The 24,429-nt window shown below is 42.6% G+C and overlaps 1 protein-coding gene across 1 annotated transcript in view; it reads right to left on the minus strand.

The window, feature by feature from the left end:
* The window catches only part of LOC142210759 (opioid-binding protein/cell adhesion molecule homolog), a 382,482-nt gene that overhangs the window by 35,351 nt on the left and 322,702 nt on the right, over window positions 1-24,429 (minus strand). Inside the window, exon 3 of the mRNA XM_075280159.1 lies at window positions 5,968-6,200. Coding sequence (XP_075136260.1) covers window positions 5,968-6,200 — 233 coding nt within the window. The remainder of the gene's footprint in view (window positions 1-5,967; window positions 6,201-24,429) is intronic.

Consider the following 24,429-nt stretch of genomic DNA (forward strand, 5'->3'; position numbering starts at 1 on the left):
GAGGGGGTGTTTTGTTTGTCTGTCTGTCTGCCCCTTCCCTGAGCTTGAGAACTGTTTTTTTTCCTCCACTTGGAATTCAATTTACTTTATTTTTTTTTATTATATTTTTTTTAAAGCATCTTTTTTTTCACTATTTTATGGGAGTTTCTATACATTACTACTGCAGACGGCCATGGACACTCCCTCCCCCCCCCCAAAAAAAAAAAATAAATTTATTTTTCTGCTTGACTCGAGTATAAAGTACATAAACAAAACAGGCTCTTCACATTTGTGTGGAAAAATCGTATGAACAAGACTGAAAAAGTACCACACAATCATAAAATATAATAAAGTTTATTTCAGCTAAGTAAAAAGGATAACAACATAAGACAATACATGAGGGGATATAGTGTACATAAATATACAGATGTACCAGCACAGTGGGTAGCTAAGATATAAGTAAAACAGAACTGAGAAATATTATAACCATATTTGACCAGATATTAGCAATGCTCAAGTATATCCAGATACATAACGTATCTCAATCACAACTTATACAATCATAAGGTCATATATGCTGTACAAACTGCTCTCCAGTACTAAAGATCTACATCTCACGCATACTTCACCGTGTGAAAGCGCCCGACGCGCGTTTCGCCCACTAGCAGCGTGGGCTTAGTCAGGGGACTCATGTATTGTCTTATGTTGTTATCCTTTTTACTTAGCTGAAATAAACTTTATTATACAGTCCTATGAAAAAGTTTGGGCACCCTTATTAATCTTAATCATTTTTTGTTCTAAATATTTTGGTGTTTGCAACAGCCATTTCAGTTTGATATATCTAATAACTGATGGACACAGTAATATTTCAGGATTGAAATGAGGTTTATTGTACTAACAGAAAATGTGCAATATGCATTAAACCAAAATTTGACCAGTGCAAAAGTATGGGCACCCTTATCATTTTATTGATTTGAATTCCCCTAACTACTTTTTACTGACTTACTGAAGCACAAAATTGGTTTTGTAACCTCAGTGAGCTTTGAACTTCATAGCCAGATGTATCCAATCATAAGAAAAGGTATTTAAGGTGGCCAATTGCAAGTTGATCTCCTATTTGAATCTCCTCTGAAGAGTGGCATCATGGGCTACTCAAAACAACTCTCAAATGATCTGAAAACAAAGATTGTTCAACATAGTTGTTCAGGGGAAGGATACATAAAGCTGTCTCAGAGATTTAACCTGTCAGTTTCCACTGTGAGGAACATAGTAAGGAAATGGAAGACCACAGGGACAGTTCTTGTTAAGCCCAGAAGTGGCAGGCCAAGAAAAATATCAGAAAGGCAGAGAAGAAGAATGGTGAGAACAGTCAAGGACAATCCACAGACCACCTCCAAAGAGCTGCAGCATCATCTTGCTGCAGATGGTGTCACTGTGCATCGGTCAACTATACAGCGCACTTTGCACAAATAGAAGCTGTATGGGAGAGTGATGAGAAAGAAGCCGTTTCTGCACGTACGCCACAAATAGAGTTGCCTGAGGTATGAAAAAGCACATTTGGACAAGCCAGCTTCATTTTGGAAACAAAAATTGAGTTGTTTGGTTATAAAAAAAAGGCGTTATGCATGGCGTCCAAAAAGAAACAGCATTCCAAGAAAAACACATGCTACCCACTGTAAAATTTGGTGGAGGTTCCATCATGCTTTGGGGCTGTGTGGCCAATGCCGGCATCGGGAATCTTGTTAAAGTTGAGGGTCGCATGGATTCCACTCAGTATCAGCAGATTCTTGAGAATAATGTTCAAGAATCAGTGACGAAGTTGAAGTTACGCCGGGGATGGATATTTCAGCAAGACAATGATCCAAAACACCGCTCCAAATCCTCAGGCATTCATGCAGAGGAACAATTACAATGTTCTGGAATGGCCATCCCAGTCCCCAGACCTGAATATCATTGAACATCTGTGGGATGATTTGAAGCGGGCTGTCCATGCTCGGCGACCATCTAACTTAACTGAACTTGAATTGTTTGTCCAAAATACCTTTATCCAGGATCCAGGAACTGATTAAAAGCTACAGGAAGCGACTAGAGGCTGTTATCTTTGCAAAAGGAGGATCTACTAAATATTAATGTCACTTTTTTGTTGAGGTGCCCATACTTTTGCAGCGGTCAAATTTTGGTTTAATGCATATTGCACATTTTCTGTTAGTACAATAAACCTCATTTCAATCCTGAAATATTACTGTGTCCATCAGTTATTAGATATATCAAACTGAAATGGCTGTTGCAAATACCAAAATATTTAGAACTAAAAATGATTAAGATTAATAGGGGTGCCCAAACTTTTTCATAGGACTGTATTTTATGATTGTGTGGTACTTTTTCAGTCTTGTTGACTCGAGTATAAGCCAAGGGAGGCTTTTTCAGCACAAAAACTGTGCTGAAAAATTCGGCTTATACTCGAGTATATACGGTGTATAAGCTGTTTTTGAAGCCATTGCTGCTATGAGCAGCTCATGGGGTAGACAATTCCACCGATTCACAGTCCTTACAGGGAAGAAGCCTTGTTGCCTATGGAGAATGAACCTTTATCTTTCTAGATGGAAGGAGTGCCCCCTTGTCTTGAGGGGATTTTAGTAGGAACAGCTTTTCCTATACAGTGAACAACATAACGGGGGCGGGAACAAAATCAACAGAGCCAGACTGCTGTTTCTTCTCTCATAAAAATCTATCAAAACATTGGACATTCCCCAAAATGGTATAAATAAAAAGCACATATGCAGCCCTGTACACAGAAATATAAACAAAATTACAAGCCTCAGACTATGGCGACTCCTGTATATAGTCACTTTAAGGGGTTGTCCAGGCAAAAAAGAACAACCCTTTTAACTTTTAAATCAGCAGGGGGCATTGAATTTTTTTTTTTTTTTTAAATGCATACTCGCCTGTCCTGATGCTCCAGTGTCTTCCCACGGCTCTGGGTTCTTCTGTTCTGGAGGCTTCTCCCGGGTCTCATCTGGAGTTCCGCTGAAGCCGCTGTTTGGCCTGAGCAGTCAAATGTCCACTGAGGCCAATCAGCAAAGGGCTTACGATGTCATTACGTGTGACATCACAGGTCCACTACCTGAGGCTTCAGTGGAACTCCAGAAGAAACCTGGGAGAAGCCGCTGGAGCGGAAGAACCAGGGCGTGCAGGAGGACGCCGGAGCATTGGGGACAGGTGAGAATGCATTTTTTTTATTTTTTTTCAATCCCCCAGCTGATTAAAAAGTTAAGAGTTGCCATTTTTGCCTTACAACCTCTTTAAGAGCCCCTTAAACAGTTTCCCCACAATGGACCATTTCTATGTTTATCCAATTTAGTATATTGTTTGATATATTACCAGCATTGGTAACTCCTACATTAATTACTCCAAGTCTCTTTTCCTGGTAACCAGCGACTAAATCTCCATCACCATTACTTAGGGGACCTACCTGTTCTGACCTTGATTTTTTGCATTTATATATTTAAAGAATTGGGGGGGGGGTTGTTTAGTTTTACTTACCATAACCTTCATTTAGTATTTTATTATGTTATAAAATGGTATCTGTTATGAGCCATCATAGGAAAACCCACAGAAAGAAACTCCAATCTCTCATGTAGCAGGTGCACTATGGAGACCTTGGGGAAACATATTTTCCATGGAAGCCCAGAATATGATGGCCATCAGTGTCACTGAATGCCCAAAAGTTAATGCGTTCTTGGGCTCATAGTCAAATGAAAATACAACATTGTTAATAGGTTTATTAGAGGGTTCATCTATGCACTTGACGCTGTGTAAACCTCTATACACCATGTATGAACCGGATATTCCCACTAGAGTGAGGGTCATGGAAAAGGCAGCTGATATTGACAGAGGTCATCTGACATTACTGCTCTTTGTCACTTTTTTATCAGCCTTCAGTAGCTGAATATCTTGCCATTGTGGCACCGTGTGGTGATGAGGTGTGCACGGTATTTTCTTGGAACCTCTTCCCTCTGCTCTGATTGTATATTTAATAACATAAAGTATCGGCTCCACAGCAGAAAATGAGGGATTGATGGAGAGGATGAGAAGTCCGCTCTGCAAATCTGCAATTAGGTACAAAGTGAATTATTGGAGAAGTCAAGGCTATTTACCATAGAGGAGAAGTGTGATTGTCAGTGACACCATAGCTGATTGGTCGTTATCACTGAGCGCTCTGATTGGTTGATCAGTGCTATTTGATTCCCAGCTGATAAGTGACAGATAGAGATGTGTCTGCTGATCTCATCTAGAAGACAATTTAATTATTGGTCTATCTGTGGATTCTGCTCCCAGGAATCGCCTCATCTTCCTCGTACTCTATATTAGGTCTTCCCGATGTATTCATTATAGAATGCAGTATTGTGGGGGAACCTATAGGACAAATGTCGCAGCACACCTAGCTGTATATACCAAGGATGAAGAAGCAGAAACCAGCGCAGCACCAGTACAACCTCCAGCTACTTGTGCCCTACCAAAGATCCTTCCAGCATGTGAACTAGTGAATGGAAAATTACTGTATTTGATCTGTTATACAGGAGCCATAGAGAGGATAATGTCTAAAAAAAAAACTTGTGTCGTCCAGTAGTCATACGATTGTGACTCTGGTGCCAGTGATATCTTAGCCAGCAGTCAGTTGAAAGGCAGTGGTAAAGGATGAGATCTACCCTTAACATTATCTTTCTTTATACCTGACAAAAATTGTGAGGGAATGTACAAGGGAAGACATGAAATATTCCTCTCCGGTCCTAGTTTAAGGATTTATTTATGAGGCCGTTTCTAGACTCTGTGATGAAGGGAGATGAAGCATTTCAAGCTCGTAAACAGATATCTCTGCTTATGAGATTGTGGAGCGTGAAGGAAAGTGACATCATGGAGGTTGTAGAAACAAATAAAAGTGACTGAGGTCACAGGAGATATAGAGTCCATATAACATCATCAAAACTCTCACACCTTACAATTACTGCAAACAAAAAATAGGGTGACAATAAGAGCAATGTCCCTCTGCTGGATAGCACCTGGACTCCTATCAGCCCACCATACTGTATATACACAAGACAGCCAGGCTATGGTGCTTTTTGTAATGGCTGGACACTAGACGGCAATATTGAACGTCATCTACAGTTGTCACCTTCTCTGGTATTAATAGAGTCTCCCAGTACTCAAATACTCGCAGGACTTACAGAACCTCAGAGCAATGATTGCTGATGATGGCGCTGACAGTCAAGGAGTGGAACAGATGGATGATGGATTGACCCTTATTGACTCTCCCTGAATTTTTCCCCATATTTATCCCTGAACAGTGGCCCTAATGCCAGATACCACAGACCCTTATTTAACTAAAGATGTGAAACCTTAGCTGCAATGCTAAACTTGACATGTTCAAGACTAGCACTAGTATCAAGAGGCAATAAAGAAAAATAAAGGACAACTGAACCAGAAGCAAGGCAAGACAAATACAAGCAGGGAGGCAAACTAGACGCAGTACAAGAAATATATAATATACAAATACATCTGGGCGGAAAAAAAGACACAGTGCTTATGCTACACATAGCATGTAATTGTAGGATACCGGGCTAGCCAAAGAAAAACTCCTCCTCAAACGGGCCTGCTCCAGAGAGTACACATAGCAACTGCCCCACTGAACCTAGTAAGCAGGAGGAGGATGAAACAAACACTTTTTGACTATAAATTCCCAGCTTCTCTACAGAATAGCAAGTTACACAGCAGGCATACTGATGGTGGAACAGCCACAGAACACTGCACTTGCCCTGGTTGGACGTTGGAAGACCTTCAAATATAGACAAATCTGTTTTACAGGAAAGACATATCTCCCACAACTATGGTGAATGGCTGCATCAAGAATGTACACCCAGTAATGGTCATGGCACTGTTTGGGTGCAATGATAAATCAAGTACTGGCCTAATACTGAGAATCACACTTACCTTGTACAATGAGGTGCACACGAGAGGTTTTGGGGTGATTGTCTGTCTGCACCGAGCAGGTGTAGGGTCCCTCGTCAAAAATGTCCACATTCTTGATTTCAATGCTGTACTGAATCTTGTTGTTGGTTACAAGTACCACACGAGGGTCTATGGACCACTTGTCATTGCCAGTGTATAAAATGGTGCTGCGATTCAGCCAGGCCACGCGGGTCACTCTGTTGTCCACTGTGCACCTGCAAAAAGAAGGATTTTCTAGTAAAGATGCAACTTTTCAATATATATATATATATATATATATATATATATATATATATATATACACACATATACACACACACATATATATATATATATATATATATATATATTTATTTATTTATTTTCAACATCATATATGGAGTTTGAGAATTTCTAACTGTGGACCCCTTACCCCATTATATCTATTGCCCAGCTGCATCCTCTGATTCCTAGCAGGGTTATATCAGCTACATCAAGTAATTATACCATTAAGTGTTCTTGTATTGTATTGGCACAGTCAACTACAAAGATCCATAAAGAAAGGTAACTGAATAAACCCTTTCAAGAGATACCGTATATATATAAGCCGACCCGAATATAAGCCAAGACCCTTAATTTTACCAAAAAAAAAAAACTGGGAAAACTTATTAACTCAAGTATAAGCCGAGGGGGGGAAATCCACCATTGCAGATAAAAAGTCTGGTCATGTGCATTGCTTAGTAACTCCATGGGGATCATAGTAATAGCAGTTAACCCCATCATGTCCCTCACATTAACCCTGTGTGCCTCACATAAGAGTTACTGATATGTGGGACATATGGAGGTAATAATTAGGTATCTTCATAATTAAGGTCCTTCATTAGTACCCCCATGTGTCTCACATATTAGTAACCCTTATATGGGGCACACAGGGGTTAATATGAGGGACATGATGGGGTTAACTGTTATTAATGTGAGGCACATGGAGTTACTGAAACTAAATTAATAACCCCAAATGCCTGACATTAATAGGCAGAGTAACTAAAGGAAGGCCCCTGTGTGTCACTTTACTGTAGCTTCCTCTCCTCCATACAACAGACATCTTCCATAAGACACAATGAATCCCGGCCACTCATCTGCAGGGTACATGCTAAATCCTAGTGTGCTAAAAGACCTCTGATGACGTCATGACCATGTGATCGGACTCTGGTGTGGGCGGAGCTACTAGAATACCAGTGGCTACAGGACCTTTGATGACATCACAGTCACGTGACCTCATGACAAGCCAATCATAGAGCAGTAGCACTAAAGGACCTCCCCCTTCCAGTTTTCTGTGCTCCGTGGACCCTGACTCGTGTATAAGCCGAGGAGAGCTTTTTCAGCATGAAAAATGTGCTGAAAAAGTTGGCTTATACTTGAGTATATATGGTACATAAATACCGCTGGTATATATATTGTTTTAGCAAGGGGAAGCAATGGTCAACATCTGCAACCTATAGGGCTCAGACTCCTAAACAACCTTGAAATAAAATAAAAAAACCAGCAAGATGTGGATACTAATAATGTAACTTTATAGAACTTATCAAAATATACAAAACCAACACAAGTGTCAAAATAATAAATTAATATAATAAAACATAACTTTTAATAAATCCAATAAAGTAAATTGTTGCACATATTAATATTAAATGTCATAGGTTAGGAAAAACCCCTACATACACAATATCTTACTAAGACCATACCCAAGATGTTATATGTAGGAACCAGTTCTTAATACCAGTATAATACCATGTATATCCAGTAACAAGAGAAAACCCCCCACAAAGGTCTGCATTCAACAGTCCCTTGTTCTCCCTCTTGTATATAGCATATTGTCAGGGTCTGGGGTTGTTAGGTGGGGTGGCATAGACACCAAAAGTCCAGATTATTTAGTCCAAAACAAAGGTAGAGTTTATTTTCACTCAAAAAGGTGAAAACCTGCCTGGCTAGGCTCTAACTAAACATAGAATAGGTCACCTCACCTAGAATAACAGAAATCCAAAAGCCAGTAGAATCATTCAGGACATAGCTCCAAAAATATGACCTCTCTGTCAGCTCTCCAGCCAAACGCTGCCCCATCCTGCTGCAGGAGCTGACTTCTTAAGCCTCCCTTGATGAACAGACTCTCTGCAGCTGAGTCGCTGCCGGAACATCCCCAAAGTGTGGACTGGAGGGAGGTGGAATGGCAGATCCCACTACCAACCTACCTGCCATTCCTAAAAATCCAGCCCAGCACCCGGAACTCTGAAATAACCCTCAGCAGATGATAGTTATCTGCTGAGAAATGTTCTTTCTGGAGTTTTCTCATCTCACCCACCTTAGTAGTCTGGGTGAAATGTACACCCCCTCCATTACCTGACCAGCCATCAGCTTACAATATATATAGAACTATCCCTCAAAAAACTGTTCCTTCTTGTGCCTATGTTTCATGGCTGGTGAGGCCAATCTTTAGGGGACCCATAACCTACTGGGATGATAAACTCCAGATTGGAAAAACAGGAGTCAGCCCCCAAGCTTGGTATCTCCAGGGCTCAAAAACATAGAGAAGCTAACTTCCATAGTGATGGAAAGAGATTCCTGCCTGATCACTAGCATATAAAAACTGGTGACTCGTAAGCAACCTTGACATACAGTTCCAGCTTCCTTGTTGAACATGGCTGGTTGGTCTCTATTTTAAATAAAATGTGTAATTAGAAAATGTGTTTGTTTTTTCTCACACACACACACACACATATATATTATATACTAGCAGTTACCTGCGACTTAGTTGGCGGTGGCGCTGAACCGCTTATATTTCTTGTTCTCCCATGTCTGCCCCCAGTTTCTTGTCCCCCATCTCTGCCTCCAGTTTCTTGTCCCCCATCTCTGCCCCCAGTTTCGTGCCCCCCCATCTTTGCCTCCAGTTTCTTGTCCCCCCATCTCTGCCCCCAGTTTCTTGTCCCCCCCCTTCATCTGACCCCAGTTTCTTGTCCCCCATATCTCTGCCCCCAGTTTCTTGTTCCCCCATCTCTGGCCCCAGTTTGTTGTCCCCCCTTTTTTGCCTCCAGTTGCTTGTCCCCCCTTCATCTGCCCCCAGTTTCTCGGGCCCCCCCATCTCTGCCCCCAGTTTCTTGTCCCCCCCCAATCATCTGCGCCCAGTTTCTCGCCCCCCCTCCCCATCCCTGCCCTCAGTTTGTTGCCCTCCCATCTCTGCCCGCAGTTTCTTGTGACCCCATTTCTGGCCCCAGTTTCTTGTCCCCCCCCATCTCTACCCCCAGTGTCTTGTCCCCAGCTTCATCTGCCACCAGTTTCTTGTCCCCCCCCCCCCAATCTCTGCCCCCAGTGTCTTGTCCCCCCCTCCTCACATCGGCCCCAGTGTAGGTGGACTCACCATGCCACGCTCCCCCGTCGCTCTCTCCGCTTGCTTGCTGCACATCGGTGTCGGGCGGCTGGCTGCGTGTGGCGTACAGTTAGGGCCAGAAATATTTGGACAGTGACACAATTTTCGCGAGTTGGGCTCTGCATGCCACCACATTGATTTTGAAATGAAACCTCTACAACAGAATTCAAGTGCAGATTGTAACGTTTAATTTGAAGGGTTGAACAAAAATATCTGATAGAAAATGTAGGAATTGTACACATTTCTTTACAAACACAACACATTTTAGGAGCTCAAAAGTAATTGGACAAATAAACATAACCCAAACAAAATATTTTTATTTTCAATATTTTGTTGCGAATCCTTTGGAGGCAATCACTGCCTTAAGTCTGGAACCCATGGACATCACCAAACGCTGGGTTTCCTCCTTCTTAATGCTTTGCTAGGCCTTTACAGCCGCAGCCTTCAGGTCTTGCTTGTTTGTGGGTCTTTCCGCCTTAAGTCTGGATTTGAGCAAGTGAAATGCATGCTCAATTGGGTTAAGATCTGGTGATTGACTTGGCCATTGCAGAATGTTCCACTTTTTTGCACTCATGAACTCCTGGGTAGCTTTGGCTGTATGCTTGGGGTCATTGTCCATCTGTACTATGAAGCGCCGTCCGATCAACTTGGCAGCATTTGGCTGAATCTGGGCTGAAAGTATATCCCGGTACACTTCAGAATTCATCCGGCTACTCGTGTCTGCTGTTATGTCATCAATAAACACAAGTGACCCAGTGCCATTGAAAGCCATGCATGCCCATGCCATCACGTTGCCTCCACCATGTTTTACAGAGGATGTGGTGTGCCTTGGATCATGTGCCGTTCCCTTTCTTCTCCAAACTTTTTTCTTCCCATCATTCTGGTACAGGTTGATCTTTGTCTCATCTGTCCATAGAATACTTTTCCAGAACTGAGCTGACTTCTTGAGGTGTTTTTCAGCAAATTTAACTCTGGCCTGTCTATTTTTGGAATTGATGAATGGTTTGCATCTACATGTGAACACTTTGTATTTACTTTCATGGAGTCTTCTCTTTACTGTTGACTTAGAAACAGATACACCTACTTCACTGAGAGTGTTCTGGACTTCAGTTGATGTTGTGAACGGGTTCTTCTTGACCAAAGAAAGTATGCGGCGATCATCCACCACTGTTGTTATCCGTGGACGCCCAGGCCTTTTTGAGTTCCCAAGCTCACCAGTCAATTCCTTTTTTCTTAGAATGTACCCGACTGTTGATTTTGCTACTCCAAGCATGTCTGCTATCTCTCTGATGGATTTTTTCTTTTTTTTCAGCCTCAGGATGTTCTGCTTCACCTCAATTGAGAGTTCCTTTGACCACATGTTGTCTGGTCACAGCAACAGCTCCCAAATGCAAAACCACACACCTGGAATCAACCCCAGACCTTTTAACTACTTCATTGATTACAGGTTTACGAGGGAGACGCCTTCAGAGTTAATTGCAGCCCTTAGAGTCCATTGTCCAATTACTTTTGGTCCCTTGAAAAATAGGAGGCTATGCATTACAGAGCTATGATTCCTAAACCCTTTCTCCGATTTGGATGTGAAACTCTCATATTGCAGCTGGGAGTGTGCACTTTCAGCCCATATTATATATATAATTGTATTTCTGAACATGTTTTAGTAAACAGCTAAAATAACAAAACTTGTGTCACTGTCCAAATATTTCTGGCCCTAACTGTATAGGAGGCAGAGCGAGGACCAGCATCAGGTTGCTATGACAGCCGGAGCCTCCCTGGCCTGTCAGGCGTGCGGTTGTATTGCAGCCTAGGCAGGTAGACTGCAATGCAGACGCCGGTATTATACAGTGCATTACCGAATACAGGCGCTTGTATTGCAGTGTACCTGCCATACACAGCCAGCCAGCCGACACCTATGTGCAGTGAGCGAGGGGAGAGAGTGTCGGGGGAGTGTGGCAAGGTGAGTCCAACTACGCTGGGGCCGCTGAAGGGTGGGGGGACATGAACCTGGGGTATGCGGTCGATCCCTGGGGACCCTGACGTAGGGACACGGCCCCCCCGGGACACCTCCTCCCCAACCCCCTGTACCCGCTGCACTTACCTGTGGTGTGTCGGGTGCAGCAGCCTCCTCCGTCCTCGAGCTGTGTAGGCGGGCTGGGACAGCTGCGGCGCCGGGACCATGTGGGCTGCCGCCATCTTCCTCAGTGTGTCCGTGCTGAATCGGCACACCCACCTTCAGCCCCCAACCTATGGTGCCGCAGCCCTGGCTCCAGAGCCCGCCCACAGCCTGCCATGCAACATGCAGAATGCCAGTTGCTGCAGCCGAGCCGGAGGATTGTTTGGAGGGTCACGGTGGCGATTTGGGGTGAGTGACCCACATTTAAAGTAGCCTACTACCTTTTCCTGGCAAGTGTGTGTGTGTGTGTGTGTGTGTGTGTGTGTGTGTGAAATTTCCCCAAAATCCATTGAGGAGTGATTGAGGAACAAACATACTATATATATATATATATATATATATATATATATATATATATATATATAATATATTTTTTTTTTTTACCCCCGCTATATTTACCCTGTTTCTCAAAAAATAAGCCCTAGCTTTGTACGGTTTTTGGAGTAGGCTTTAAATATTAGCCTACCTATGTGACCACCTCTGCCACTCCAATAAAGCACCTCCTTCTTAGCATAAAGAAGGAGATGGCACAGTGACATTGCTACACAAAGTGTTTAGAGAGAGTGTGTGCCAGTTGTTTAACCCATTCCCAACATACACCATAATAGTATGGTGGATTCCGGGTCTTTAAAGATGTAATGTACAGCAGAGACCCAGAGCTAATGCCCGTGAACAGAATTCAGAAATCAAAAATGAAATATTAGAAATAGAAAAATGGCCCCCATGCCTTCTTTGTTGCAGGACAGCTCCCACGCATAATGGTACCATTATGAAGAGCAATTTGTCCCGCAAACTATTAAGCCCTTATATGACTATGTGAACAGAAAAAAACCAAAAAGTTAGAGATTTTGAAGGAGGGGAGTCAAAAATGAAAATAAAAAATGTCAGTGGTGGGAAGGGGTTAAGACTCATTGACAGTGCACCACCAACTGTGAATGTAAGTTAGGTTTAGGGTTACTAACCCTATTTTTTTGGGAAAAATATAATAATCTAATTATTGAAAAAACACAGTATGTTAGAAATTATGTACACAGTCCAGTCACATTAATGTGACCTCTTGTCAAAATCCAGAATAACCACCTTTCGCAGAGCGTACCGCTGAGAGACGTGCAGGAAGTGAGGGGATGTTGTGATGATGTTCACTGGGATGTTGAGCCATGCCAACTCCAGTGCCGTGTCCAGCTGTGCTAGGTTATGCATCCATGGCGCGAACAACCCGATCGAGGTGGACCCAGAGATTCTCGATTGGGTTCAAGTACGGGGAATTTGCTGGCCAAGGGAGTACAGTAAACTCATCCTGGTGTTCCTCAAACCACACATGTACACTGCGAGCTTTATGACACGTCGCATTGTCCTGCTGGTAGATGCCATCATGCTGAGGAAAAACAATTTGCATGTAGGGGTGAACATGGTCCTGTTAGAGTCAAATCCTCCATCTTTGTATTTTGTCAGTCATCTTGTAACCTTTCACACATAAACTGTGTAAGTAAGTCGCAGCTGGCTATTTGTATATCTTATCTTCATGGTATATGGAGGTCACTGAGACTCATTTAGCACCAACATGACATCTTATCTCTGTTTACATGATATATGCATATAGACATAGTGTGAGCTGCTAGTTCACACATAAGTGTTTTTGAAGCTTTCTTTGTTTAAGGACAAAGTACAAAGTCCATTAAGCTGTAATGATATGCAAAATACATAAGGCCTCAGCCAATAGTCATGTGCCAGGTTTATCTTATAACCAATTATTTTATGCCAACTATGTTAGAATAGTCCAACCTGCTCTTGTCTGTATTGTATTTAAACCACCTTTGTGCACCATTAAATTAGAACTCACTTGATACACCATCAGTTGTGTGTGTGTGGCTTCTCCAGACCTGATAATGGGCGTAATTACTTCAGGCCTGATATTTAATTTGGAACTCAGCAACATACTCTATCATGGGGACCCCTTAATGTCCCTAACAGAACCTGGCGCCCAACGTGGGGCATCGATAATCGTTTAATGTGCAGCCGATAGTGTACTGATCCACTCACCAACCGATTTGGAGACGGGCCCGGAGGACCTCAGATGAATAAAACGGCGCTGTAACGGTAAGTCCTTTTCTTGCCAAATAACTAATCTGAGTTCCTACGTGTTCCGGATCCTGTGTGTCGGTGAGTGAAGATTAGTGCTGCATATGTTATAACAATCGATGCCATATTATATAGTGTGCAAGAACCTGAATAGTATGTTGTCTGTAGTGGGGTGGGAAATGTTATACCTCATTCTTTGTCTACTGTCCATGCTGTCATTTGGTTGTTACATCTGTTATAGAGTGTAAAAAGCGGTGCAGAAGAGAGAGTTATTCTTCATCCTTAATCCCTAGAGTTGCGAGAGTGGAAGTACTGAGTGATTGAAAAGTCCTTGTTTTGGACACTAAGGACTGAGTAGAATCTGAGTAAGTACATGCAATTATTCAGGGGTGTTCGATAGAGGGACACAGACAAAGTGGAGTCTGTGGAAACCAAATGAGGGTTTTGCCCTGAGCACTACGCCAGAACATGCACATTAGAGATTAGTTCAATGAAAACAGAGTGACTGTTTGGGAGGTCCCACTAGGTGAGTCAAAAGTGACCCTCTATTGTCTTAATTGCCCTAGAGGAGTGGGATGCTCACGGCTGACTGGCCATCAGCTATTATGGGGGAGGGACCCTCTGAGGTAGGGTATACCCCCATATGAACTAATAGGAATGGGAGAGAGAGAAGAAGATGCCGCTCAAGAAAAAAAAAAAAAAAAAAAAAAAAAGAGCAGGAGTTACCAATGGAGAATAGGCAGGACAGATACAGGGATAGAGGGTAACCAGGAAGTGTTTTAATTGTGGAAACCAGGGACATTTGGCTAGAGATTGCTGGTGTCCTAAGCGAAGGACAAAGGCTTTGAGTGTAAGGAAATGTATAGTGAGCATCCATTGACAGTCCAGCTAAAGGGTTAATGTGCTTGGCACTTAGCATTGTGTTGTTAGTTTGTTGGTTAGTGGAAAGTGGAAACATGATATGTTTTGTGGTGAGGATACTGCAGGTTAAGTGTAGGTATGTGTATACACATATGTGTGTATATAGGCTTGGGGGTGGACATTAAGTTATTTCTAGAATGTCTATAGTGTCCTTTTATTCAGGAAAGGTTTCCCATTTTGAGAATGCTCCTCTCATGGTAATGTTTTTAAAATTGGATAAATGGCATAAATATGAGATCAACATTATTATGTTTATTTTATAGTAATATGCAAATTGGTAAGAAGATGAAGGCAACTATTTACATGTTTTGGTTTGTTTTCTCCTCAATATTTAGCTGTGCAGGAATTATAACTAACTCTGTGCCTATTTGTAGGAATAAGCCGTCCCGAGACGATAAGTGATATCACGGTACAAAATATATGAAAATTTTTATTTTAGTTCAGACAAGTTCTTTTTGATTTAATTGACATTTGTTTTGTTCTGTCTGGAGCTCCAGTGTGACGTTGCATGTTTGTATGGAAGGTTCAGAAAAGTGAATGGGCCCATATATGTGTGTCAGTTATATGTACATGTTACATGTGTCTGCTATGTGTACATGTTCTGTTTGTCCATGTCTGTATTGTTACATTTTCAGTCTCCACAGCAAGCAGATATTGAATGCTGATAACCACAGAGGGTGGTGACAAGTAGATATGAGAGGGAGGCATAAAAGTTCTTTCCATTGTTGAATACATATATGTGTGTTCTGGTGTAAATGAGATGTACTTGATATACCATGTACATGTATTATGTACTCAGTGTTTATTGGTGCGTATGTGTATCAAATATATCACATGGGCTTTACACTTGTAACATAAATATTTGTTATGGGTTTATACTATAAATCCATGAATGTTAACAATCGGGATTTATTGTGTGAAAAAGTTATTCAGATGTTCCTTCTGATATGGGATTAGGCCCCATAGGGGTAGGCAATACATGTGAACTATCTTGCCACAAGGGGCACAGAACGCCCCTAACATGTACACGCAGGTAAAGATAAATTGCAGTTCTACAGAATTAAAGTGGTGTTTCTGGGTCATTGTTTGCTACAAGGTGTTAGATAGCTGTGTAAGTAGATCAGAAGTCACTCGCATATCTGCTCTGTAATTTAAGGCTTCCGCCTTCTCTGCTGATATATGTTGAGTATTTACTTACCTTAATGAATTTTTGGAGTGTTTAGAAGTTTTAGAGAACTGAATTTACTTGGGATTGTATAAATAAGTCTGCTGGGATATGTAGTACTACAGCTATGACAAGTGTGGGGAGAGTCAGCGCAGCTGCTTCCATGATAAGACAAAGGGGTAATAAATCTTTCATTGGAAACAAAGATGACAATGGCTGGATATCTCAGGCTGCAGTGTGTCTTATCTATGTCTTCTAATGTAAGCTTTGCATTCTGTGCTGCACTACAAGTCCCATCTAACCTGTTAACAATAGTTTCAGGGGAGGAGTAAGGAGAGTCAGATAACTTAAAATTAATTTTACTTTTGCTGATTTGGTTAATAAATGATGAATCTATTGTTAACTCTGATGAGAGTTCTTTTATTTTAGATGATTCTCGATTTGGGAATGATGGTGGATTCTGCACCAGATATGTCATGGTCACTGAATAGGAGGTAAACCAAGGGTAAAACCAAGCACAAGTAGAACCATTATAGAACTGTATGGGTCTCAGCTCATGAAGTTGAACTAGAAGCCATCACTGAGACAGGGTACAATGTCTGAGGGTAGGTGTTTGATATAGTGGGACTATGGTCCAATCTGGAGAGCGAGAGCTTTCTGTAGGGTTAATGTTAAGCCTAAAAGGATTTCCATGCTGTTCAGATAGTGATGGACCCTGCTGCTGCCCCCACACAGGTGGGTATAGTCAAAAGTCAGGACACACACTAAGGCTGATACGAAGGAAAGTAGAGGTAACTTGTGGGCAGACACTGCCGCTAACCCAGCTGCAGAGGCCTAGGGGATATGCCTTACTGATAATTGGTCACTATACTCGACCCAAACCCCCCTTTTAGCTCTCTTTTCAGGTTTTACAACACTGAGGCACCAAAAATGGTCCAGGACTACAGTAAAAGAGGATGTACAAGTCCTGATCTCCGGTGGTAAGAGAATATATTTACTAAGTGCATTGTCCCCACTGATGGCATAAAGCAGTGTTTAGAAGTAGCCTTGTGTGACCTGGTGAGCAGAGGAGGGGCGGCTGCAGGATTTAACATCACTACAGACACTGCATGGCATGTGTTAAATGCAAAGTAGGCCAAAAAGTGAAAAGTTTCTCAGAGCCAGGCCCAGAGCCCTTGTACCCGTTCCAGAGATTGCAGGTTAACTATATGCAGTTACTAAAGGTGAGACGGTATAAGTACGTGCTTGTGTGTATAGTTATTTATCTTCAGAAAAGTCTGAGGCATATCTGGTGAAGAAAGCCATCACAAACGGGGCTGCAGATAGACGGCTACTGAAGAAGTAGTGTGTCACTTGTATTGGTATTTTCTGTAAGGTACCCTCCTGACAGAAGAATTGGCTTTAACCCATGTCAAACTTTCTTTGGGGGTTGTATTCTTGGCAACTCCTACAGATGTGGTATGGTGTACTGACTGACTATGTGATGTATTGGCAAAAACATTTGACTAATGTATAGTTTTGAGTTTTCTCTCCTTCTCAGATTTTAAGTTAGTGGGCGGGACCTATTCATTTGAGCCAAGAGATTGATGGTGATAAAGAGACACGTGAGAAAAACCTTGGAGACAAGATTTGATGGTCCTTCCAAATGCTGATGATAACCAGTACTTCTGTGATATTTGAAGGAGAGCCTAATTGTATCCATGCTTCATATTGCAAGAAAGTATCTACACACAAAGCGATGAAGATTCTCCTGATAATACTGTTACAGATGGTCCTGACGATAAGCCTGCATAGAACATTTAACAATGAAGTGGGACAATAAGTTTCTTAAACATCATATGATTTTGATCGAAGATCTGAATGTGTCAGATTGTAGGATATGTCCTCATAACCCCATATTAGCCTAAGTCATGTCATATATAGCTGTTTCTTTGACGCAACATGAAATGTTTGAAGTATATAGTTAAGAAAATACCACCTCATATTTTAGGAACAATACATAGTATAAACAAGTAAATATCAGCAAGTTGTAGTAAAAATCTTATCTTCATTTTGTTTGTTTAATACAAAACATATACAAAAGGATGAGCAGACCAAGATATAAAAGGCCAGAACTATGATTGAGATTAGGTTAGAATACAGGAACATATGAGGGGAATCTGGTAAAGTCCGGCAGTAGACATTAGGTCACTGAAGTACCTAAATATGAATTCCTGTATTCAGCCATCTCAAAATGGGGGAATGTTAGAGTCAAATCCTCCATCTTTGTATTTTGTCAGTCATCTTGTAACCTTTCACACATAAACTGTGTAAGTAAGTCGCAGCTGGCTATTTGTATATCTTATCTTCATGGTATATGGAGGTCACCGAGACTCATTTAGCACCAACATGACATCTTATCTCTGTTTACATGATATATGCATATAGACATAGTGTGAGCTGCTAGTTCACACATAAGTGTTTTTGAAGCTTTCTTTGTTTAAGGACAAAGTACAAAGTCCATTAAGCTGTAATGATATGCAAAATACATAAGGCCTCAGCCAATAGTCATGTGCCAGGTTTATCTTATAACCAATTATTTTATGCCAACTATGTTAGAATAGTCCAACCTGCTCTTGTCTGTATTGTATTTAAACCACCTTTGTGCACCATTAAATTAGAACTCACTTGATACACCATCAGTTGTGTGTGTGTGGCTTCTCCAGACCTGATAATGGGCGTAATTACTTCAGGCCTGATATTTAATTTGGAACTCAGCAACATACTCTATCATGGGGACCCCTTAATGTCCCTAACAGTCCACACGGATAGATGCATACTCGTTTTGATCCATCGTGCCTTCCACAATGATGAGTGCACCCAGATGGCTGATGACACATGCCTTCTGCTATTGGTTATTTAACGTTGACGTCAAAAGTAGGTGGTGGTCACATTAATGTGACTGGACTGTGTATATAAGACACTGAATTTTCCAGTTGTAATAGTGCAATAGTGTAATAATGTCTAGTGCTTATCCACACTCCTCTATGCACAGGCCACAGAACATGCCTAAAATACTGTCCCATACAACTGTGAAGGCCCGAGCAGTCAGACCTCCACAAGTCTGCAACTTATCCATACTCTGTGGACAAGGGTTAAGCTCGTCACATGGGAAACCCTCTCACAATAGGTGACTTTTTCATGATCCATTCCCTTTAAACTCTATATTTTAATTGAACATCTTGGACCAGTCTCACAATGCTGTCTGAAGGAGCCTACACCTCATGGACACAAATCAGTCACCAGCATCCTTCATTAACCCTTCACGTTCTCACAACTATCCGGCACCATGGTGATACTGGTTTGACATTTTGTATTGATGAGAACTCAGATCCTGTAAACTGTTAGAATCGCTGCTGGAAACCTGATTATTCTTCTGTGTACAGAGGCAGTCTTCAATGAGCACCGGGAGCAGATCGAGGCTGTGCACTTTCCATGCTCTGGCTTTAGAGCTTGCTCCCCAACCGTGCAGGTTCCACTCAATAACACACATTGAAACGCATCTGGACCTTTCACTCCTCATAGCACATTTTTTTAAAAAAACTAGTTAATGGTCTTTTCTCTTTCTTTCCAGGATTAGCTCTCCTGCTCTTAAGCACCACATGTTTCGCAAAGCGGTAACAAGTGAATCAGCGGATGGTAAACTGGCAAATTAAAGGAACTCCACTTTGTCTCCAGTAACTTGCACATCCGATACCCAGACAGAAAAATGTCCTGCTTTCATTTAAAGGGATTTCCAAGATATACAATTTTTTCTAAAGGCGAGAAATGGTTTAAAATAGACCATTACTTACCTGATAAAAGCATTCTAGTGTTACTGCTCCAATGGTCCCTGATAGCCTTTGTTTACTTCTACGCAGCTGATCATGTGCAGTTTACATGAGACTGCTTCAAACATAGACTGGCCTTAGTGGTCTCAACTGTGCATATGACACAGGACAGCTGGGTGTAGTGGTCATATGAAGAAGACGGCAGACTTCCTGTATGGAAGCAAACATTGATTGGTGGAGACCACCGTATTTCTGTTGCGAGAGAAATTGGGATTTTTTAAAAAATTATTTTACTAATGACTATCGGTACTTTCTACTTTTAGAAAAGGAAATAAATCCGTGACAATCCCTTTAAACACATGGAGCTGAAATCAGTACTGGTCACTTCAATATATGGAACAGGACACTTGGCTGGGAACATAACAGAGAAAAATCGAGTTCCTGAAAGATCCTGGATCAAACATACAAACCATAGTAATGTGCAATATTTGAGCATGGTTGTAGATAATAACAGACCATCTATATACGGCGAAGCCTCTTTGAGCTGACCACCCAAATTTACATAGTAAAATGGTCTTTTATAGGGGAGGTCCCTATAAAAGCATACAGAATGTAGGTTAAAGTGTCTAAGAGTTGGCAAGCAGGTACAGTCACCCAAATAATGATGATAGAGCCAAAATTAGATATTTTATGCTTAGTCACATCCATGTATTACACAGAATCAGGACTAGACAGGTACTAAAAAAACAGGCATGGCCTCAACAGGTTGGAGTGGCCGGGGTATTTAAGAAAAGTACTCTCTCTTTGTGGTGACGCATCTTCGTGATCCTCTCTAACCCTTTTCCATTTAGGAACGGGACTTGAGAGGGTTGCCCCTTGTTCGCCCTCCTGTTAGTTATGGAGCACTTATCGATGGCAATACGGTGCTGCTGGCTGTAGCATCCATGGCCTTCACATGGGCAGTTGGCAGGTCAAGGCAGCCCTGAATGCCGACGACTTTCTTACATGATTCCCAACCACGCATTCATTTTCCTTCTATCTTGCGTGAGTTCAGTCACTAAAGCAAATTTTAAAGTGAACCTGCCTAAGAGCAAGGCTATGTTCCCTCCCTGCCCATTGTGAAAGCCAATCACTTTGTGAATAGTTTCCCCTTTAAATTGCAGTCGATCTCTATTAAAGGGGCTCTATCACTGTATTTTAGCAATACGAGATACACATATGCCTGAATAGCCTTTAAAAAGTAATTCTTTAACCGGGGCACAGATCGGGAAAGCCAACAGTGCACTGAATTCAGCGGCTTCAGTCGGCTTTCCAGCAGTATTTAGAACTGCCTGTGCCCCGGACCATGAAAGGTCCTCTTTAAAGCAGAAGCTGTCACAGCTCAGCTCCTGCTTTAACGCTGCGCTCCGGCATTTGTAGCCGTGATGTGATGACGTCACATCACGCCTACAACTATGTGTATGAGTGAGAGAGCGGCTGGGGATCGATGGAAGGGGAGTGTTTGTTTGTGTTAAACATTAAGGTGGAACATAATGTAGGGGGCTTATGAAACTGGGGGCAGATGAGGGGGGTAAACGGCATGACACTGGGGCAGATGAAGGGGGGGGAAACGGCATGACACTGGAGCAGATGAAAGGGGGGGAGAATGGCATGACACTGGGGCAGATGAAGAGAGGGAGAATAGCATGATACTGGGGCAAATGAAGGGGGGGGAGAACGGAATGACACTGGGCCAGATGAAGGGGGGAGGAACGGCATGACACTTTGGCAGAGACGGGGGGTCATGAAACTGTGGGCAGATGAAGGGGGGAGAACGACATGAAATTGGGCAGAGATGGGGGACATGGAATTTGGGGATATGAAACTGGGGACAGATGGAGGGGGGGACATGAAACTAGGGGCAGATGAAGGGTGTATATGAAACTAGGGGATGGGGGACATATAATTTACTGGTGCCTGTAGGAGGATTATACTGTGTGGGAGCACATGAAAAATGAATGAGAATGGGTGAAGTCAACATAAAAATGGGCGGAGCTTAATTTGCTGCGGCGCTCTTCAAAAGTTGGGAGGTATGCATGTACACAATATTTTGCTTCATTACATTTGCGGACAAGGGCAGAGAAGTGAACAGAGTTAAAAGTATTCATCTATTCAACAGAATATTCTGCAGTTAATTCATATTCAATTCTATGACCATTTCTTATTGAAAACCACAGCACATAATCTACATACAGCCACTGAATCTGAAGGGGCTGCAGCCTGAAAGCCATCAGAATAACCACAAACTGCTGCTCTGGCCAGATATTTGTAACTGGCGATCATTCAGCATTATATTGTACATGGGCTTTCTCTGGGGTGAGCTGAAGTGCAGCTACAATTGAAATTCAGTGTGCAGTCAGCGTGACAATGTGCGTACAGGGAACCGCTCTATAGAACCAGGGAAGGAGAATGAGGGGTCGTCTTAAGAGGATTCAGAGAACGTGTACAGCTGTGAGTGTGGCCAGCACTGGGGAGTCTCCAGAAAAGCAGGGAGGATTAAGGTGGCATTATCCTAAATTCATTAACGCCTTGTGAGGATCGATCGGCTGTTACAGATATCCTGCTCTAAGTGAATGGATTAGTACAATGTAAGAGAAGCTTATGTGCAGCAGCCTCTATAGATCCTCACCAGTGCCCTCCCTGCCTCGGGGCTCTGTATAAATCAGGGGGGAGGGTGGGGGGCTAACCCTTATATAGACCCAACTTATGCGTACATGTAACTCAATGGAGTCCATTAACCTTTTCCTGTGTTGCAGGTTAAGTAGATCAGGGGATGAGATGATGGACACTCAATAACAATATCTCTCACATACATAGACATGCTATAGGAACTGTATGTCATTGGATACAGAAAAGACACAGTATGGCCAAGTTCACATCAAACTCCGCCGCAGAAACCGGTGAAAATCGGCAGAGAGAAAAACCCTGCACTGAGGACTTTTCTCTGCACCAGTTAAATAGTGGAAACCCAGCAGACCCCATTATAGTCTATGGCAGTGATGGTGAACCTATGGCACAGGTGCCAGAGGTGGCACTCAGACCCCTCTCTGTGGGCACCCATCTGTGGCACAGATCATACTGTGTGGAGGCCACTGTGGAGCAAATTGTACTGTGTAGAGGTCACTGTGGAGTAGATTGTACTGTGTGGGGGCCACTGTGGAGCAGATTGTACTTGGTGTGGTCCACTGTGAGGCAGATTGGACTGTGTTGTGGGGCCACTATAGGTCAGATTGCATTGAGTTGGGGACCTTCACTATTTATATCACACAGTATAAGTTATATAGCAGACGTGATATTATTATAGGTCATAATAACATTGCATGATCACTATAAAACAGATCTGTGCGATGTAAATAGTGAACATTAATTGTTCAAAATTATACCAAATGCAGTACAAAATTTCCCATTCACACGACTGTATTTTGCAGGTCCATAATTGTCTACACTTGTGGATCTGTACAGTATTAAAGCGGCTCTATCAGCAAAATTATGCTGTATGAGCCCCATTTATGCATATTAGCCTTTAAATGGCTATTCAGGCACCGCTAATGTTATTTTAACCCCAGCCCCCCTCCCCGTTTTAAAATAAAACCCTAAAAACATGTATGTAAATTATACTTATCGTACACGGTGGGCAGTGATGCACAATCAGACGTCATCTTCTGGCACGCCTTCCTCTTCTTTCTTTCTTCTTTTGGCGACGCCCTCCGGTCATGGCTCTTCCCTGGCTTCATCGTTGTCGTCTTCTGGCGGTTCAAATCCGATTGGTTCAAATCCAGCGCGTGCGCAGTAGCACTCCCTCCGGAGCTACTGCGCATGCTCCAGCGCCATTTTTCTCAATGGCAGTGCGCACGCGCCGGATTTGAACCAATTGGATTTGAACCGTTGGAAGACAAAGACAACGAAGAAGAAGAAAGAAGAGGAAGGCATGCCCGAAGATGACCACAGATTCACGCATATGTGGGGCTCATACAGCATAATTTTGCCGATAGAGCCCCTTTAAGGTTAAATTGTCGAGTTGGCATTTTGTGATAAATTAGTGGGGTTTGGATTGCAGTTTGGGTACTCGGTCTCTAAAAGGTTCGCCATCACTGGTCTATGGTCACTGGTCCGCAGGTAAACGCTTTTTAAGTGGTCCAGCCGACCTGAACGGCGGAGACTGAACCTAGCCTCATTCTTCTAGGGGGATTGATCAGATGATTGATGGATTGTGGTGATAGATTGACAGAGCTATAATTACATGTATAATCTGTCCCATCTGTTATTTCATCACATGCAAATGATGAATATAGATCTTTTATTATTCTGCCTGTGCTAAATATGATATACTTAAAAACGGAGCTTGCTCCTTGCAGTTAATAAGAGGTCCACAATGCCTTACTGTCCTATGTTAGGGTGCCTGCAGGCTTGTCTGACATCGGATTATTGTCATTCACTATTATGAGCCCATACCTCCCAACCATCCCGATTTCCGCGGGACATTCACGATTCCGGTGACGTGTCCCGCAGTCCCGGTTGGAGGGAGGTATGTCCCGATTTCAACTCAGATCTGCGTCCAGAGGACGCATATCTGATTTGAACACATACGCGGCTAAAGCAAGGAGCTGACACAGGTCAGCTCCTTCCTTCGCCGCTGCCACCGCCTACTGGCTGAGTAGACGCGATGTGATGAAGTCACATCGCGTCTACAACTGTGTCAGCGAGAGAGAGAGAGGCGCGGAGAGAGCGAAGGAGAAGGTAAGTGTAATGTGTACACTAAGGTGGAACGTGAAACTGGGGGCAGATGAAGTAGAGGACGGCATGACACTGGGGGCAGAGATGGAGGGGGACAAGAAACTGGAGGCAGAGATGGGGGGACATG

This window comes from Leptodactylus fuscus, chromosome 6 (assembly GCF_031893055.1).
Source record: "Leptodactylus fuscus isolate aLepFus1 chromosome 6, aLepFus1.hap2, whole genome shotgun sequence".
Taxonomy (NCBI): domain Eukaryota; kingdom Metazoa; phylum Chordata; class Amphibia; order Anura; family Leptodactylidae; genus Leptodactylus; species Leptodactylus fuscus.